The 17,538-nt window shown below is 46.8% G+C and overlaps 1 protein-coding gene across 1 annotated transcript in view; it reads right to left on the reverse strand.

The window, feature by feature from the left end:
* Window positions 1-351: 351 nt before the first annotated feature.
* The window catches only part of ARSL (arylsulfatase L), a 28,587-nt gene continuing 11,400 nt past the window's right edge, over window positions 352-17,538 (reverse strand). Inside the window, 8 exon segments of the mRNA XM_033206632.1 lie at window positions 352-732; window positions 3,013-3,134; window positions 4,353-4,515; window positions 7,764-7,898; window positions 10,723-10,859; window positions 14,021-14,041; window positions 14,043-14,340; window positions 14,343-14,441. Of these exon segments, the coding sequence (XP_033062523.1) occupies window positions 374-732; window positions 3,013-3,134; window positions 4,353-4,515; window positions 7,764-7,898; window positions 10,723-10,859; window positions 14,021-14,041; window positions 14,043-14,340; window positions 14,343-14,441 (1,334 nt within the window). The 3' untranslated portion in view covers window positions 352-373.

The following is a 17,538-nucleotide window of genomic DNA, read 5'->3' on the forward strand; positions in this document are numbered from 1 at the left end:
TCTGTTTCATTTTTTGTTTTTTTCTTTTTTGAGACAGGGTCTTACTCTGTTGCCCAGGCTGGGGTGCAGTGGTGCAATCATAGCTCAGTGCAGCCTCCAACTCCTGTGCTCAAATGATCCTCCTGCCTTAGCCTCCTGAGTAGCTAGGACCACAGGCGTATGCCACCATGCAGGCTAATTTTTTTTATTTTTGTTTTTGTAGAGCTAGAGTTTCATCATATTGCCCAGGTTGGTTTTGAACTCCTGGCCTCAAGTGATCCTCCCGTGGTGGCCTTCTAAAGTGCTGGGATGACAGCCACCACGGTCAGCTGGTTTGTTTCAGTTTGAGTGACAAAATTTAGGAATCGGGGCTCCAGCTTTTCATTGCAGACATTTATTGTGGGCCGTCTTCCCTAAGGCACCAGCAGAGGGGGAATGGGCCACAGCAGGGCTGCAGCCACGGTCTCCAGATGTTGCCCAGCCTGTCCAGCTGCAGAGGAACCGGGCTGAGTGTCCGCTGGTGTTCCCGCACAGCCTGCTGGACTCGTTCCACCACCTGATAGAACACAGGCTCCGAGGCTGGTGTGAGGACGTGGGTCTCAGAAGGGTCTCTTGAGAGGTCAAAGAGCAAAGGTGGATCGTGGTGGAGTACTTTCTCCCCAAAGCATGGGCAGACTTTTCTTCCATAGCAGGCACCGGCTCCCTCTGGCTGGAACACCGGGGTCACAAAGTGGACTTTCCACATTGCTCCTTCTGGTGGAGAGACAATAATTACAGAGTTGGTATAGAGAAATAGGGTGCATTGCTGGAGAATGGCATCTTCATAAGGGCTAAAGGGTAGGAATAACCCAAGCGTCCATTGATGGATGGACAGATAAACAAAACATCGTACATCTTACATGGAGTACTATGTAGCTATGAAAAGGAATGACACACTGACACCAGCTGCAACATCAATGAACCCTGAAAATACTATGCTCAGAGAAAGAAGTTACAAAAGAGCACACATTGCATGATTCCATTCATATTGAATGTCAAGGATAGGGAAACACATAAAGACAGGAAGTAGAGTAGTGGTTTCCAGGGTCTGTAGGGTGTGAAATGGGGAGTGACTGCTGATAGGAACAGTGTCTGCTTTTGGGGTGATGAAAATGTTCTGGAGCTACACAGACGTGGGGGTTGCACAACACTGTGAAAGCACGAAGTGCCTGTGAATTGCACTTGGTCAGTTTTTTTTTTCTTTTCTTTTTTTTTGAGACAGAGTCTTGCTCTGTCGCCCAGGCTAGAGTGCAATGGTGCAACCTCCGCCTCCTGGGTTCAAGCGATTCTCCTGCCTCAGCCTCACAAGTAGCTGGGATTATAGGAATGCGCCTGTAATTGTTCACAAAGAAGATGAAATCATGTTAAGGTCAGGTGATTAAAACATTTGGAAGCACATCTAGATGCATAAAATAGACTACAAAAGGTTGGACGTGGTGGCTCACACCTGTAATTTCAGCATTTTTGGAGGCCAAGATGGGTGGCTTGCTTGAGCCCTGGAGTTGCCTGGGCAACATACTGAGACCTTGTTTCAATTTAAGAAATAAAGAAAAATTGGAGGCCAGGCATGGTGGCTCACACCTGTCATCCCGGCACTTTGGGAGGCCGAGGAGGGTGGATCACTTGAGGCCAGGAGTTCGAGACCAGCCTGCCTAACATGGCGAAACCCCAACTCTACTAAAAATACAAGGAATTAGCCAGGTGTAGTGGTGGGCACCTGTAATCCCAGCTACTCAGGAGGCTAAGGCAGGAGAATCACTTGAACCCGGGAGACTGTGGTTGCAGTGAGCCGAGATCGCACCACTGCACTCCAGCCTGAGCGACAAAGAAAGACTAGTCTCAAAAAAAAAGTACAAAAAAATAAGAAAAAAAGGAGACTAGAAAAGTCTTGAACACATGTGTGAGCAAGTATGTGTGTGTGCATGTGTGTATGCATGCACATACGTGTGTGTGATGATGACAAAAGTTGCACTTCATATAGCGCAGGGAAGAACGAATGAAATCCAGCCCATACATGGTGCTTAAACTACGGGTAACAACTACCCATCGTTTGAAGACGATTGACAGGTGATCTCAGAAGGCATGTCGCTGGAATGAGAGGGACACATACTGACAAAAACTAAATTTAAAAAGCTCGTGGAGAGGCTGGGCGCGGTGGCTTACGCCTGTAATCCCAGCACTTTGGGAGGCCAAGGCGGGCGGATCATCTGAGGTCAGGAGTTCGAGACCAGCCTGACCAACATGGTGAAATCCCATCTCTACTAAAAATACAAAAGTTAGGCCGGGCGCGGTGGCTCAAGCCTGTAATCCCAGCACTTTGGGAGGCCGAGACGGGCGGATCACGAGGTCAGGAGATTGAGACCATCCTGGCTAACACGGTGAAACTCCATCTCTACTAAAAAAAAAAAAAAAACAAAAAACTAGCGGGCGAGGTGGCGGGCGCCTGTAATCCCAGCTACTCCGGAGGCTGAGGCAGGAGAATGGCGTAAACCCGGGAGGTGGAGCTTGCAGTGAGCTGAGATCCGGCCACTGCACTCCAGCCCGGGCGACAGAGCGAGACTCCGTCTCAAAAAAAAAACAAAAAAAAAAAAAACAAAAATTAGCTCGGCGTGGTGGTGGGCGCCTGTAATCCCAGCTACCCGAGAGACTGAGACAGGAGACTCGCTTGAACCCGGGAGGCGGAGGTTGCAGTGAGCCGGGTTCGCGCCACTGCACTCCACACTGGGGACCGATGGAGACTCCACCTCAAAAAAAAAAAAAAAAAAAAAAAACCTCGCGGAGACAAACGGAAGCGCGGAGACAGACAAACGGAAGCGCGGAGACAAACGGAAGCGCGGAGACAAACGGAAGCGCGGAGACAAACGGAAGCGCGGAGACAAACGGAAGCGTGGAGACATGGAGAGGGACTCTGGCCCAGCCTGTTCTAGGGCGTGCGCTTTCCTCCACAGAGGGACTCTTTCCCGAAGGCTGTTAGGAAGGGGCTCCCCTACTCACTGTCCCGTTGATGCCACCTGGCTGCATGCAGAACCCCTTCACAATAATGCATCAGGAACTCATGGTCTGAGTGCTGGGCTGTCCCCAGGAGCAAGGGCAGAAGGTCTTGGCCGTCAATCACTCTGCAGGAAGGAACATGGCATGGCTCAGGGTTGGAACAGGGACTTTGGACATTTGTCCCTCCAACATCCACCAGTCCCAACCCCAGGTGCTGCACTCTCTTTATGTTGTATCAGTGGAGGGAAAGTCCGGGTGTGAACACAGATGGATGGAAGGCATGTGTGTGCTTTAGCACGCTTAGAAGGAGAATGCAGCAGCGGCCCACGTTAGTCACCACCAAACGCCACCTTTGGCTAAAAAGTAATTAATTGGCCGGGCACGGTAGCTCACGCCTGTAATCCCAGTACTTTGGGAGGTCAAGGCAGGTGGATCACCTGAGGTCAGGAATTCGAGACCAGCCTGGCCAACATGGTGAAACCCCGTCCCAACTAAAAACACAAAAATTAGCCGGGCATGCTGGCACATGCCTGTAATCCCAGCTACTCGGGAGGCTGAGGCAGGAGGATCGCTTGAACCCAGGAGGCGGAGGTTTCGTTGAGCCTAGATCACACCACTGCACTCCAGCCTGGGCGACAGAGTGAGACTCAGTCTCAAAAAAAAAAAAAAAAGCTGAAAGAGCCAGCGCCCAAAGACTGGAATGTAACAAAAGCCCACCAAGAGTCCTGCCCAGGCCTTTCCTGGGCCTTGAAGCATGACGAAATAATGAAGGATTCCTAACAGGACCGGTTTAGGATTAAACACGTTTTACTGGGGGTCTGAGGAAACTCCCCAGACCTCCACAATGAAGTTTCACCGAGAGTCTAAAGGAACTCCCCAAACCTCCATGATTTAGCGGGAGACAAGATAAGAGTAATCACCCCAGCACCTGGAACCATCTAGATGAAGTCAATTTACTGAGGCTCCAGGGGAAGGTCCTCAGGACTCACACCTTCATTACAGATGAAAGGAAGTTGAATCACTTATGTCTTAGGTGAGTACACTTACATGTGGACATACAGCTTAGAGGATATAGAAGCTCTGGAAAACTTTGTAATTTGGAGTTGGTCTAGTGATAATTTCCAGCCCTTCTCCCCGTACCTGGTTACAGAAATAAAACTCCTTTCTTTCCTAGTTCATTTGCATCTCGTTATTGGGCCATGAGAATAAGTAGCCCGACCCTCAGATTGGTCTGGGAACAATTTCATGGACGCCTTACTGCAATGCCAAAGTGACATTTTCATTTGTCGTGAGTGTTGCTGTGTCTGTGCAAAGCTGAATTGTTTCTTTGGGTTGTTGTGTACCTGTCCTGGGGCACCTCACCGCCCGCCAGCTGGACCACGGTGGGGAACACGTCCATCAGACTTGTGGGCTCGCCAATCACTTGGCCGGCCGGGAGCACCCCGGGCCAGCGGAAGATCCCGGGCACGCGGATCCCACCTTCCCATCCTCCCATGCCCTTCCCACCTGTGTTTGAACACAAGCAAAAGAAAGTGGTTAAAAAACAGAAATAGATCCTCAGCCTGGGTGATTTAACTTTTCTGCTTGTTTCGCTTGTTTTAAGTTTCTCTCTCCCTGAGTCTCTCAGTTTCTCTCTCTGTTTTAGTGACATTAAAACATTCAATCTCATGTAGTTTCCCTGTACAGATTTTATATTTTTTATTAACCTTGTTATTGGTTAGTGTGCATTGCATTAAGTTGGGTCCTTCACTGCAAATGACTGTTGTCCTTATAAGAGAAGACACAGACACAGAGCAGAAGGCCAAGTGGAGACGGAGGCAGACTGCAGTGGTATGTCCACAAGCCCAGGGACACCTGGGGCCCCCAGGAGTTGGCAGAGGCAGAAAGGAGCCTCCCCTAGGGCTTCTGGAGGGAACATTTCCCTGAGACACCTTGATCTCAAACTCTTGGTCTCCAGGGCCAGGACAGGATAAATTCCTGTTGTTTAAAGCTCCCCCAGTTTATAATACTGACATTCTTCATGACACAGAGAACCAGACTGGGTAGAGGATACATTAACATCAATGGCAATGAGATAAAGGTTTCTGAGGAGTCAGGCCTTCAATGTGAAGTTGTTTTGGGAAGGCATTAGTGGATGTAGCTGGCATTTATATATCCCGTTTTACATGTGTACTACACTGATGGATCCATCTACTTCAAAGCAAATATACATCACAGGTATATTTGCCAACATTAGCCTAAAAAGGCTCTTTCAAGCACTGAAAAATAAAGCTCTGTAAGCAGGGAGACGACAAAATGTGTAAGCACAGCAGGGAGATGACAAAATGTGTAAGCACAACAGTGTGAAGTCATGTACACAGGGCAGCACATTTTAGAATCTTTGTGGGACATGAAATAATGGCGTGTTTGGAAACAATGGAATCCAGGTTTGAATATAATGTGGCCAGCTAGGAGTCTACCCTTCTTCCTTTTTTTTTTTTTTTTGAGACAGAGTCCTACTCTGTCACTCAGGCGAGAGTGCAGTGGCGCAGTCTCAGCTCACTGCAACCTTCACCTCCCAGGTTCAAGCAATTCTCCTGCCTTAGCCTCCTCAGCTGGGATTACGGGCGTGTGCCACCGAGCCTGGCTAATTTTTGTATTTTTAGTAGAGATGAAGTTTCAGCATGTGGCCAGGCTGGTCTCAAACTCCTGACCTCAAGTGATCTGCCTGCCTCGGTCTCCCAAAGTGCTGGGATTACAGGTGAGAGCCACTGCGCCTGGCCTTATCCTTCTTGGATGCATTGTCTGAAGGTAAAATTCAAATCTGAGTCCATACAATAGAATATATTCAGCCATGGAAAGGAATGAAACATTTCCACAACACAGATGAACTTCAGAAACATCACGCTAAGTAAAAGAAACCACAAGAAAACCCACATATTGCATGATTTCATTTACATAAATGTCTAGAGTAGGAAAATACACAATGATACAAAATAATGTTGTGGCCAGGCACGGTGGCTTACGCCTGGAATCCCAGCACTTTGGGAGGCCCAGCTGGGAGGGCTGCTTGAGTTCAGGAGTTTCAGACCAGCCTGGGCAACATAACAAGACCCTATCTTTACAAAAAATAATTTAAAAAATTAAATAGTAAACAAACCAAAAATAAGTTTTTGGGTGATGGATGTTAGCACGGGGGACAGGGAGTGACTGCTGAGTACAGGATTTTTTTGTGAAGTGGTGAAATGTTCTGACAATAAACAGTGGTGGGCCACTTGATGATGGTTACACAACTCTGATAATCTAAAAACTCCTTAATTGTGCACAAAAACGTGGCAGGCCAGGTCTCACTAACGCAGGCCTCCGTAACAATTGTTTCAGCACTCACCGAGTGGTGAAGTTACATCTTAAAAGCTGAAACAACCAGTGCCCTTATGCAAAGGCTGGGATGTAACAAAAGCCCCCCAAGAGTTTTGCCCAGGCCTCTCCTGGGCCTTGAAGCGTGACAAGATAACAAAGGAATTCTTAGCAGGATCCGTTTAGGATTAAACAAGTTTTACTGGAGGTCTGAAAAAACTCCCCAGACCTCCGTGATTTAGTAGGAGACAAGGTAAGGATAATCAGCTCTGGCACCTGGACCTATTCATTTATTTACTTATTTTATTATTATTATTATTTTATTTACTTATTTATTTATTTTTTTTGAGACGGAGTCTCGCTCTGTCGCCCAGGCTGGAGTGCGGTGGCGGGATCTCCACTCACTGCAAGCTCCGCCTCCTGGGTTCACGCCATTCTCCTGCCTCAGCCTCCCGTGTAGCTGGGACTACAGCGGCTGCCACCGCGCCTGGCTTTTTTTTTTTTTTTTTTGTATTTTTAGTAGAGACAGGGTTTCACCGTGTTAGTCAGGATGGTCTCGATCTCCTGACCTCGTGATCCGCCCGTCTCGGCCTCCCAAAGTGCTGGGATTACAGGCGTGAGCCACCGCGCCGGCCTATTTTATTATTTTTGTTGTTGTTGAGACGGAGACTTCCTGTATTGCTTAGGCTGGAGTGCAGTGGCACGATCTCAGCTCACCGCAACCTCCACCTCCCAGGTTCAAGCGATTCTCCTGCCTCAGCCTCCCGAGTAGCTGGGACTACAGGCATGTGCCACCATACGCAGCTAATTTTGTATTTTTAGTAGAGACGAGGTTTCACCATGTTGGCCAGGTTGGTCTCAAATTCCTGACTTCAGGTGATCTGCCCGCCTTGGCTTCCCAAAGTGCCGGGATTACAGGCGTGAACCACCATGCCCGGCCACCTGGACCCATTTAGATTAAGTCAATTTACTGGGGCTCCAGAGGAAGGTCTTCAGGACTCAGACCTTAGTTACAGATTAGAAGAAGTTAATCGCTAATGTCTTTAGATGAATGCACACTTACACGTAGACATACAGCTTAGAAGGTATAGAAGCTCTGGAGAACTTTGTAATTTTGAGTTGGTCAGGCAATAATGTCCAGGCTTTCTCCTTGTAACCGGTTACAGAAATAAACTCCTCCTCTCCCAGTTCATCTGCATCTCATTTTTGAACCACCAGAATAAGCAGCCTGACCCTCAGTTTGGTCCAGGAACAAAAATTCAAACTGGAGTATATCAAATTATCGCTTTTGCCCTGGATAGGAAAAATCACTGTCCTTGAGCGATAATATTGACCCTCCTGGAAGAGACTGCCCTGTTGGGAATTGCGGGGAAGAGATAAACATGCAAGATGAGGATCTGGGAGCATCTCAGCCTCACCTTTATAAATTCCATTCCAGCCACCGTATTGGCTGTTTCCAAGTCGATTCTCTAGGGAACCCCCGTGATCTGATGTAAAATAAATGAGGGTGCTGTTGGTCAAACCTTCCATATCCAAAGTGTCAAGGATCTGTCCTGCAAAGAACAGATGTTTTTGAGGCCGTCGAAATAGAAAAGTATCAGAAATGAAGCCCGGAGTGTATGCTTTAGTATTTGGAGGCTATCCGCAAGAATGAATCCTTAGTTTTAACGCATAATGGAAGTCACTTGTTTCATTTTGATACCCTTTGTTGGAGATCGATGTCTGACTTTCTATGCACCCCGTCCTTTGCTCAGAATTTTAGGCAACCTACAAGGACAAAATATCAAAAACTTAAAAGTGCGGCATGTAGGCTGGGCGCAGTGGCTCACACCTGTAATGCCGGCACTTTAGAAGGTCAAGGCAGGAGGATCATTTGGGCTCAGGAGCTGGAGACCAGCCTGGCCAAGATGGTGAAACTACATCTCTACTAAAAATACAAAAATTACCCAGGCGTGGTAGCACATGCCTGTAGTACCAGCTACTTGGCAGGCTGAGGCAGGAGAATAGCTTGAACTCGGGAAGTGGAGATTGCCATAAGCCGAGATCACACCACTGCACTCCAGCCTGGGTGACAGAGTGAGACTCGGTCTCAAAAAAAAAACAAAAAAAAAACAAAAGAAAAGAAAAAAAAAAAAAGTGAGGCATGTGACCATTCCAGAGAAGAAAGCATAGGCTGAAAATGCAGACCCGTCCTCAACAGTGACGCTGAGCTTCTTGCAGTCACACACGAGGGCACTCGTGCCATTAATGCCACTCACAGTTGGCTGGGCACAGTCCCTCATGCCTGAAATCTCAGCAATTTGGGACGCTGAGGCAGGGGCCTCGTTGAGCCTATGAGTTTAAGACCAGCCTGAACAACATAAAAAGAACTCGTCTCTACAAATAATAAAAAAATTAGCCGGGTGTGGTAGCGCACACCTGTGGTCCCAGGAGGCTAAGGTGGGAGGATTGCTTGAGCCTGGGAAAATAGGGTGCAGTGAACCATGGTTTCACCACTGCACTCCAGCCTGGGTAAGAGTGAGACCCTGTCGACTAGGCGCAGTGGCTCACGCCTGTAATCCCAGCACTTTGGGAGGCCGAGGCGGGCGGATCATGAGGTCAGCAGTTCGAGACCAGCCTGGCCAACATGGTGAAACCCCATCTCTACTAAAAATACAAAAATTAGCGAGGCATGGTGGCGGGTGCCTGTAATCCCAGCTACTCCGGAGGCTGAGGCAGGAGAATCGCTTGAACCCGGGAGGCAGAGGTTGCCGTGAGCCGAGATCATGCCATTGTACTCCAGCCTGGGCAACAGAGTGAGACACTATCTCAAAGAAAAAAAAAAAAAGTGAGACCCTGTCACACACACACACAATTAACTTTTTCTCCTTCCTTGCCTAGCTTGTTAAGGAAACAAAATATTTTAAAAACACAACTTTCACCCAAATCTCTGACGGCAATTATTCTGAGGATCCTGGGATTCTCAAGCCCACCACCACCTAAACCCTGGGGTTCCCTAAGTTCTTTTTTGGGAGGCAGGGATGTGCTGTGCCCATATACAGGTACTCACCCAGCCCTGACTCACTCAAGCGATATCCCCTTCCATCCTGTCTAAACCCAGGAAATATAATGAGTGAATGAGGCAAAACAATCCAGACCCACAGGAGTTTACATTCTCCCGGGGGAACATGGAAAATCGACCCACCTAACACATGGTCATGAAGAGAAACAATGGCGGTGCTGTGTTAGGAAAAAAAGAAGAAAGAAGACAGAAATCAGAAAGAAGAAGAAGAGGAAGAAGTGGAAGAGGAAGAAGAAGGAGGAGGAGGGGAAGGAGGAGAAGGAGAAGAAGGAGGATGGAGGAGGAGGAGGAGAATGAAGAATAAGAACAAGAAGAAGAAGAAGAAGAAGAAGAGCGGGAGGAGGAGAAAGGAGGAAGAGGAGGAGGAAAACAAAGGCAAACAAAAAAGGACCACAGGAGAATGGGGGAGAAGATGATTGGGGAGGAGCTACTTTAGGGGTGAGTCAGGGCAGGCTCTGAAGAGGAGCCAGCGAAGCCTGAGGAAGCGTTCCAGGAGGAAACAGCAGGTGTGGAAGCCCTGACAGAGGACACATGTGAAAGATACTGTGTGGTGTCCACGTGGCCAGAATGCAGCAGGTGGGGAGGACAAAGGGGTTGGGTGGAGATCAGACTAGGATCTGGGCAGCAGCAGCTCATGGGGCTTTTGTAGGCGATAGGAGGAAATTTAGTCCTATTTTCAGTGCAGGGGAGCCACTAGCCACTCTACAGCAGAGAAGAATTTTATCTGCTCTTTCTTTCATTTGTCTACCACACGACGATAGGATGTAGACATCTTTGGGGCCAAAATTCCGTATGCCACTTGGGAATTAAGACATGGAACTCTCTGAGGTCATTATTGTATCTAACACATGGGGATTAAGACGTGGACATCTTTGGAGTCATTATTCTGTCTACCACATGGGAATTAGGATGTGGACATCTTTGGGGTCATTATTCTGTCTCCCACATGGGGATTAGAAAGTGGCTACCTTTGGGGCCATTTTTCTGTCTACCACATCAGGATTAGGATGTGGACGTCTTTGCAGCCATTATTCTGTCTAGGGAGTGGACAGTTTTGGGGCTATCATTCTTTCTGCACATGGGATTAAGACGTGGACATCTTTGGTCAAATAGTGTTGCCTTCCATGCACGTGTTATGGAATTCACTCTCTGCTAATGGAGTGAAGATCTGTCCTATAATATTTGAACTCTTAAAATCCAATCGCACTGCAATCGCTATTCTGCATCTTCTGTCTTTAACCTTCTCGTTCTTTGTTTCCTTTTCTGCTTCTGTTGCTTCAGGGGAAGCAGCCCGTTTTCCCTGGAAGGGCACTTACCTACCATCCAGTCCATCTCCTCTACGTTGTCCCCATACAGCCCGTGGAGACTCTTCCCGAGGAAGTTCTCCATAGTGATAAGAGGGATGTGGACGTGCAAAAAGGAAACAAAGAGGAGGAAAGGCCCATGCTTATTCCTAAAAATAAATACAAAGCAATTAAGGTTACTTTTTTGGTAAAACAGAGATTGAAGTCCTGTAGATACTAAATATGGATCTCACTTGTCACATCCTTACTCAAATGTCTTCTCAACCCTGCTCACCAAAAAGAAACACTCAGAACTCTTCTTCGACAGAAAAATAATTCTTATGTTTAACAATCTTCCTTTTTTTGGTTGTTATTTTAAAGACAGGGCCTTGCTCTGTTACCCACGCTGGAGTGCAGTGACATGATCTCAGCTCACTGCAGCCTCAATCTCCCAGGCTCAAGTGATCCTCCCACCTCAGCCTCCCAAGTAGCTGGGGCCACAGGCATGTGCTAACAGGCTCAGCTAATTTTTTTTTTTTTTTTTTTGGTAGAGACAGGGTCTCACTATGTTTACTAGGCTGGTCTTGAACTCCTCGGCTCACATGACCTGCTCCTGCCCATCTCAGCCTTCAAAAGTGCTGGATTACAGGCGTGAGCCACCATGCCTTTCTGGTCTGTTACCTCTCTCTCTTTTTTTTTTTTTTTTTTTTTGAGATGGATCCTGGCTCTGTCGACCAGGCTGGGGTGCAGTGGCATGATCTCAGCTCACTGCAACTTCTACCTCCCGGGTTCAAGCATTCTCCTGCCTCAGCCTCCCAAGTAGCTGGGATCACAGTGTGCGCCACAACGCCCATCCTGTTTAAGACTCATTAACATCATGAATTTTCCCTTCCCTTCTGAAATCTATTTAAAAATCCACACTGGCCAGGTGTGGTGGCTCACACCTGCAATCCCAGCATTTAGGGAGCTGAGGCAGGAGCATTGCTTCAGCCTAGGAGTTCAAGACCAGCATGGGAAACAGCAAGACCCCATCGCTACTAAAAATACAAAACTTAGCGGGGTGTGGTGACATACACCTGTACTCCCAACTGCTCGGGAGGGTGGGGCGGGAGGATTGCTTGACCCTGGGAGGAAGATGTTGCAGTGAGCTGAGATTGCACCACTGCACTTCAGCTTGGACAACCGGAGTGAAATCCTGTCTCAAAATAAATAAATAAATAAATAACCATACTGATTTAGTGCATCTTTTTTCCCCTGAATATTATAATGTTCTAACTCTACATACTTAATGCAAGTTAAAAGAACTGCAGGTTACTCTCTGACATGACTTTTATTTTGTTCAGTTATTTCAATATATATTTTTGACGTCAAGCCTCAACTTATAGAATAAGTGGTGTTGTACATTCAATTTTCTTTATAATTGCTATCACGTAGTGAGGATTAGGACATAAAATAGTTATAAAAAGCACACTTTAAAAATGAGGCATATTGGTTTATTAATATTATTTTCATTGTCCTTCTTGAAAGTAGTGCTTTAGCTTCTCCCTCCCTTCACCTGGCCTTCATGGTCTAATCTAGATCCTTAAAGCAAAAGAGCAATGGTGAAGGTGTTAGCCTTAATTAGAACACATCAGGCTGGGCATGGTGTCTCATGCCTGTAATCTCAGCACTTTGGGAGGCTGAGGCAGGAGGATAGGCTGAGCCCAGGAGTTCAAGACCAGCCTGGGCAACACGGCCAGATCCTGTCACATTAAGAATCAAAAAGAACGCAACAGTCTTACCTGCTTTAATTTGCAAGCTAATTGTCAATGTCCTTTCTGTCATACATTAGGTATTGCCATGAAGAACTCCCTAAGAGGCTGGGTGCAGTGGCTCACGCCTATAATCCCAGCACTTTGGGAAGCCGAGGTGGGTGGATCACTTGCGGTCAGGAGTTCAAGACCAGCCTGGCCAACATGGCAAAACCCATCTCTACTAAAAATAGAAAGTTATCTGGGCATGGTGGTGCATGCCTGTAATCCCAGTTACTTGGAGGCTGGGTACGGGAATCGCTTGAACTCAGGAGCAGAGGTTGCAGTGAGCCAAGATTGTACCACTGCACTCCAGACTGGGCCACAGCTAGACTCTGTCTCAAAAAAAAAAAAAAAATATATATATATAATATATATCTAAAAGAATGTTGTAGGAGATGATGACAACCTCATTGTTAGCAGGTAAGGTGACTTTTGATGGTATCACCATCTTTCCTAAATCCCTTGGGGAGCATGAAAATAGCTGTGTAGTGTTGAGAACCCTTTTCATCCCATTTCTCCTGGTCCCACACAGGAAGTTTCCTTGCCACAAAATTGACTGCAGGCTAAGTTCTGCCATAAGAACGTCTGACTTCTGATGATAGACATTTTTTAAAATTTATAATTTATTATAAAGCCCTTCGGTGATGCAGTTTACTTAAATAGTGCCTGTGGTGATCCAAGGATGCCAATGGAGTAAGACTGACCCTAGAGTAACAGCAAATTCCAGCTAACCTATGACAATTTCTTTTTGAGACAAGGCCTTGCTCTGTCGCCCAGGCTACCTTCATAGCCTCACTACATAGCCTCAACCTCCTGGGCTCAAGTGATCCTCCTGCCTCAGCCTCCCAAGTAGCTGGGCCTAAAAGTGCATGCCACCACAGCGAGCTAATTTTTCAAATTTTTGTAGAAATGGAGTCTTGCTGTGTTGTCCAGGCTGGTCCCTAACTTCTGGCCTCAAAATATCCTCTTGCCTCGGTCTCCTGAGTAGCTGGGATAACAGGGTGGTGTACCACTATACCCAGCTCAGCTGTAACAATGTTTTAATGGACACAAGGCAAGTCACAAGGCTCCACTGACCCTCATCTATGGCCCATTTTTACCAAAAAATTGTCCTTCTAGGTCATGGCTATCCCATTCTTCAAATGTCAATTAAAGAAGAGGCTTTTTTTTTTTCTTTTTTTTTGAGACAGATTTTCCCTGTGTCACCCAGGCTGGAGTGCAGTGATGTGACCTCAACTCACTGCAACCTCCACCTCCCAGGTTCAAGTGATTCTCCCACCTCAGCCTCCAGAGTAGCTGGGATTACAGGCACGCACCACCACACTGGGCTAATTTTTGTAGTTTTAGTAGAGACGGGGTTTCACCATGTTGACCAGGCTGGTCTTGAACTCCTGACCTCAGGTGCTCCTCCCACCTCAGCCTCCAAAACAGCTGGGATGACAGGAACGAGCCACCATGCCTGACTGAAGAAGACTAATTTAGGATGCGTTTTCATTCCAAGCTGAGTGCTTGGAGGAAGCTGACACTTTTCTGCTGACCTTTTGAGAAAGGACGCGACTCCTGCAGAATAAGGGCGTCGTTGTTTGGAAGCGCATGGGCTGCTCCGTGATGGTGTGGTTTCTCATCAGCAAGCAATCGGCATGGACAATCAGAGCACCCACAAAATAGGAGCCTGCGAGGAGGAGGACGGCCGAAAGGGCTGACCAGATGACCGGCGTCCACGAGACGGGTATCAGGTGTGTGAGCTTCCCTGCCGCCAGAGTGAGGGCAACCAAGGCCAGGACTTGGAAGAGGAAGTTGAGTTTTTGTTCCAGGTTGAACACGCTCTCTGAGAGTTCCCAGTGGGCGCAATCCCCATCAAGGAGAAAGGCATTCCGTAGAAATGGTCAAAGCCATGGTGGAGGGGGTGGTGGCAATGATCGCTGGCTGACTCACAGTTGAGACCCAGATGCCATTTTCCTGAGAGGCAAAAAGATATTGATGTGACAAGCATCTGAGCACAACTGGACATGTCGATATTGACTGCTTGTCGCATTCCTGATACTCTGTTAGACACTGGGGGCTGGGAGATTGCAGAGAAGTGTGGGCAGCACTAGCTGTTACTTGCACCCCGCAATCTGGCCTCATTGTTTCAGGGGAATGAGGACCCCGTGTGTCAGCTTTAACCAAAATATGCGTTACCTGTGACAGGTGGAACAAATTACTGTAAAACTGTTCACTTAATACAACAGAAATTTATCCTCTCCCATCCTAGACCGAGGAGTCTGAGATCGAGGTGTCTCCAGGCCACACTCAAATTGGAGGCTCTAGGGGAGGATCCTTCCTGCCTCTCCCAACTCCTGAGGGCTCCAGGCCTCCCTGGGCTTGTGGTCGCATCCCTCCGGTCTCCGTCTCCATGTTTCCATGGCGTTGTCCTCTGTGTGTGTCTGCGACCTAATCTCTTGTCTTATAAGGACAGCAGTCTTTGCAGTAGGGCCCACCGTACAGACCTCATCTTTACCTGATTGTATCTGCAATGACTGTTGTGAGCTGGATCCTGGCCTGCCTCAAATTCCTGAGTTGAAGCCCTGACACCCAGGACCTCAGAATGTGACTGTGTTTGGAGACAGAGTGTTCAAAGAGATAAGTAAGGTAAAATGAGGTCATTAGTTTGGCACTGATACGGTTTGGCTGTGTCCTCATGCAAATTTCACACTTGAATTGTAATAATCCCTATGTGTCAAGGGTGGGGCTGGGTGGAGATAATTGAATCATGGAGGTGGTTTCCCCTATACTGTTCTCATGCTAGTGAATGAGTCTCACAAGATCTGCTGGTTTTATAAATGGGAGTTCCCCTGCACATGCCCTCTTGCCTGCCGCCATGTAAGACATGGCTTTGCTTCTCCTTTGCCTTCCACCATGATTGTGAGGCCACCCCAGCCATGTGAAACTGGGAGTCCATTAAACCTCTTTTCTCTCATAAATTACCCAGTCTGGGTATGTCTTTATTAGCAGCGTGAGAACAGACTAGTACAGGCCCTAATCTGATAGAACTTGTGTCCCATAGGAAGAGGATATTAGGACACAGACCACATGCATACTCTCTCCAGAGGCTCTAGGGGAGGATCCTTCCTGCCTCTCAGCTCCCGGTGGCTCCACCATCTCTTGGCTTGTGGTCACATCACTTTAATCACACTGCTTTCTCCTCTCTATGGCCCATTCTTCCTCTACCTCCATGTTAAACGAAGCCGTGTCCTTGCACAGTGGGCCCAGCTGGATAATTCAGGATCATTTTCTCACCTCAGATCGTTCACTTAATCACGTTTACAAAGACTCTTTTTGCATATAAGCTAATATTTGCTAGATTCAGAGATTAGGGCCTGAATCTCTGGGGACCGTTATTTAGTCTATTGCACCTTGTTCTGCAGTGCAGTGATGAAGGCCAGAAAGCACCATGTGATATCATCAGCATGGGCAAAAGACTTCTGGACTTTGGAACTGTCTCTCTTTGAGCAACCACTATAATAGTGGCCATGGTTGAAGTTAGTGGTGGGTTTCGCAAGGCGCACCTTTCAAATTCAGTCAAAGCATAGTCTTTTGCTTCCATGCGGCCACTACCATGGTGTTGACAAAGAGATGTCAACCACTCCAATGCTGTCTGCCATCTGGAAAACCTCATGATTTCCCAGTGAATATCCCATAAGGATAGACTCTTCTGTTTCAGAAAAATTATAGTTGGCCGGCACGGTAGTTCCAACTATAATCCCAGCCCTTTGGGAGGCCGAGTGAGAGGATTGCTTGAGACCAGCCTGGGTAGCATGGGAAGACCCTGCCTCTACAAAAAAAATTAGAAAAAATTACCAGGCATGGTAGTGCAAGCCTGTAGTGCCAGCTGCATGGGAGGCTAAGGTGGGAGGATCACTTGAGTCCAGGAGGTCGAGACTGCAGTGAGCCATAACTGCACCATTGCCCTCTAGCCTGAGTAACAGAGTGAGTACCCTGTCTCAAAAAAAAAAAAAAAAAAAGTCTATTGGAAAAAATGCACCTTTGTTTGACAGTGATGACTGAATCTCCCCAGATTTTTTTTTTTGGGGAAAAAATAAATAACATTTTATAATTTTTATTTTTGGAAATATCTAACTTATTGAATTTTATATTCATTGTATCCACTAGTCATGTTGTTTGTTACCCATAAATGGAACTATTGATAAAAAATCATTACTATAACACAATAATGATAATGGCAACTCGGTCTCCTCTCAAGGAACCATTGTCATTAATTTCATTTTTCATCCAATACATCCATGCTTTGTTGACTTGTAGAAAAATACCCAGTTAGTTATGGAAGCTGACAGGGAGGTATAATTCTAGTAAAGACATTTCATACACACTGAAGGGAAAAATAGGTAGCATTACAGACCTTTTTGATAAAAAAATATTATTTTCTATTTTTTTTAAATCATGGTCTATGAGAACATTGTGTGAGATGCCAAATATTTCATTAAGGTGATGTTCCTTTTCTTTCTTTCTTTTTCTTTTTTTTGTAGAGACAGGGTTTCGCTATGCTGCCCAGGCTGGTCTCATACTCCTGGCCTCAAGCGATCCACCCACCTTGGACTCTCAAAGTGCTGGGATTACAGGCATGAGCCACCGCGCCTGACCAGAGTCACTTTGTAAGGGCACTAATCCCACATATGAGGCTCCACCTTCACAACCTCATTACCTCCCAAAGGCTTCACCTCCTAACTCCATTACCTGGGGGGTAAGAGTTTCAACACAGGAATTTTAGGGGGACACAAACATTTAGATCGCAGTACTAAACTAGCTAAATTGATCCATAAACCAACCATGAAAGAGCTGAAGGTGTTCAGTCTAAGACACTAATGTCTAAGACACAAAGTCCATGTGAAGGGCGGGAGAGGATCCCACAGAACAAAGAAGCGATTGTGTGTTGTGCAACGGAGCTTGGAGCGTATGCCATAGGCATGAGCACATTTTATTTCTTTTTAAAATTTATTATTATAATTATTTTTTTGTAGAGGTGGGGTCTTGCTATGTTGCCCAGGTGGGTTTCAAA

The sequence above is a fragment of the Trachypithecus francoisi genome, unplaced genomic scaffold, assembly GCF_009764315.1.
Source record: "Trachypithecus francoisi isolate TF-2019V2 unplaced genomic scaffold, Tfra_2.0 Contig00236, whole genome shotgun sequence".
NCBI classification, from domain to species: Eukaryota; Metazoa; Chordata; class Mammalia; order Primates; family Cercopithecidae; genus Trachypithecus; species Trachypithecus francoisi.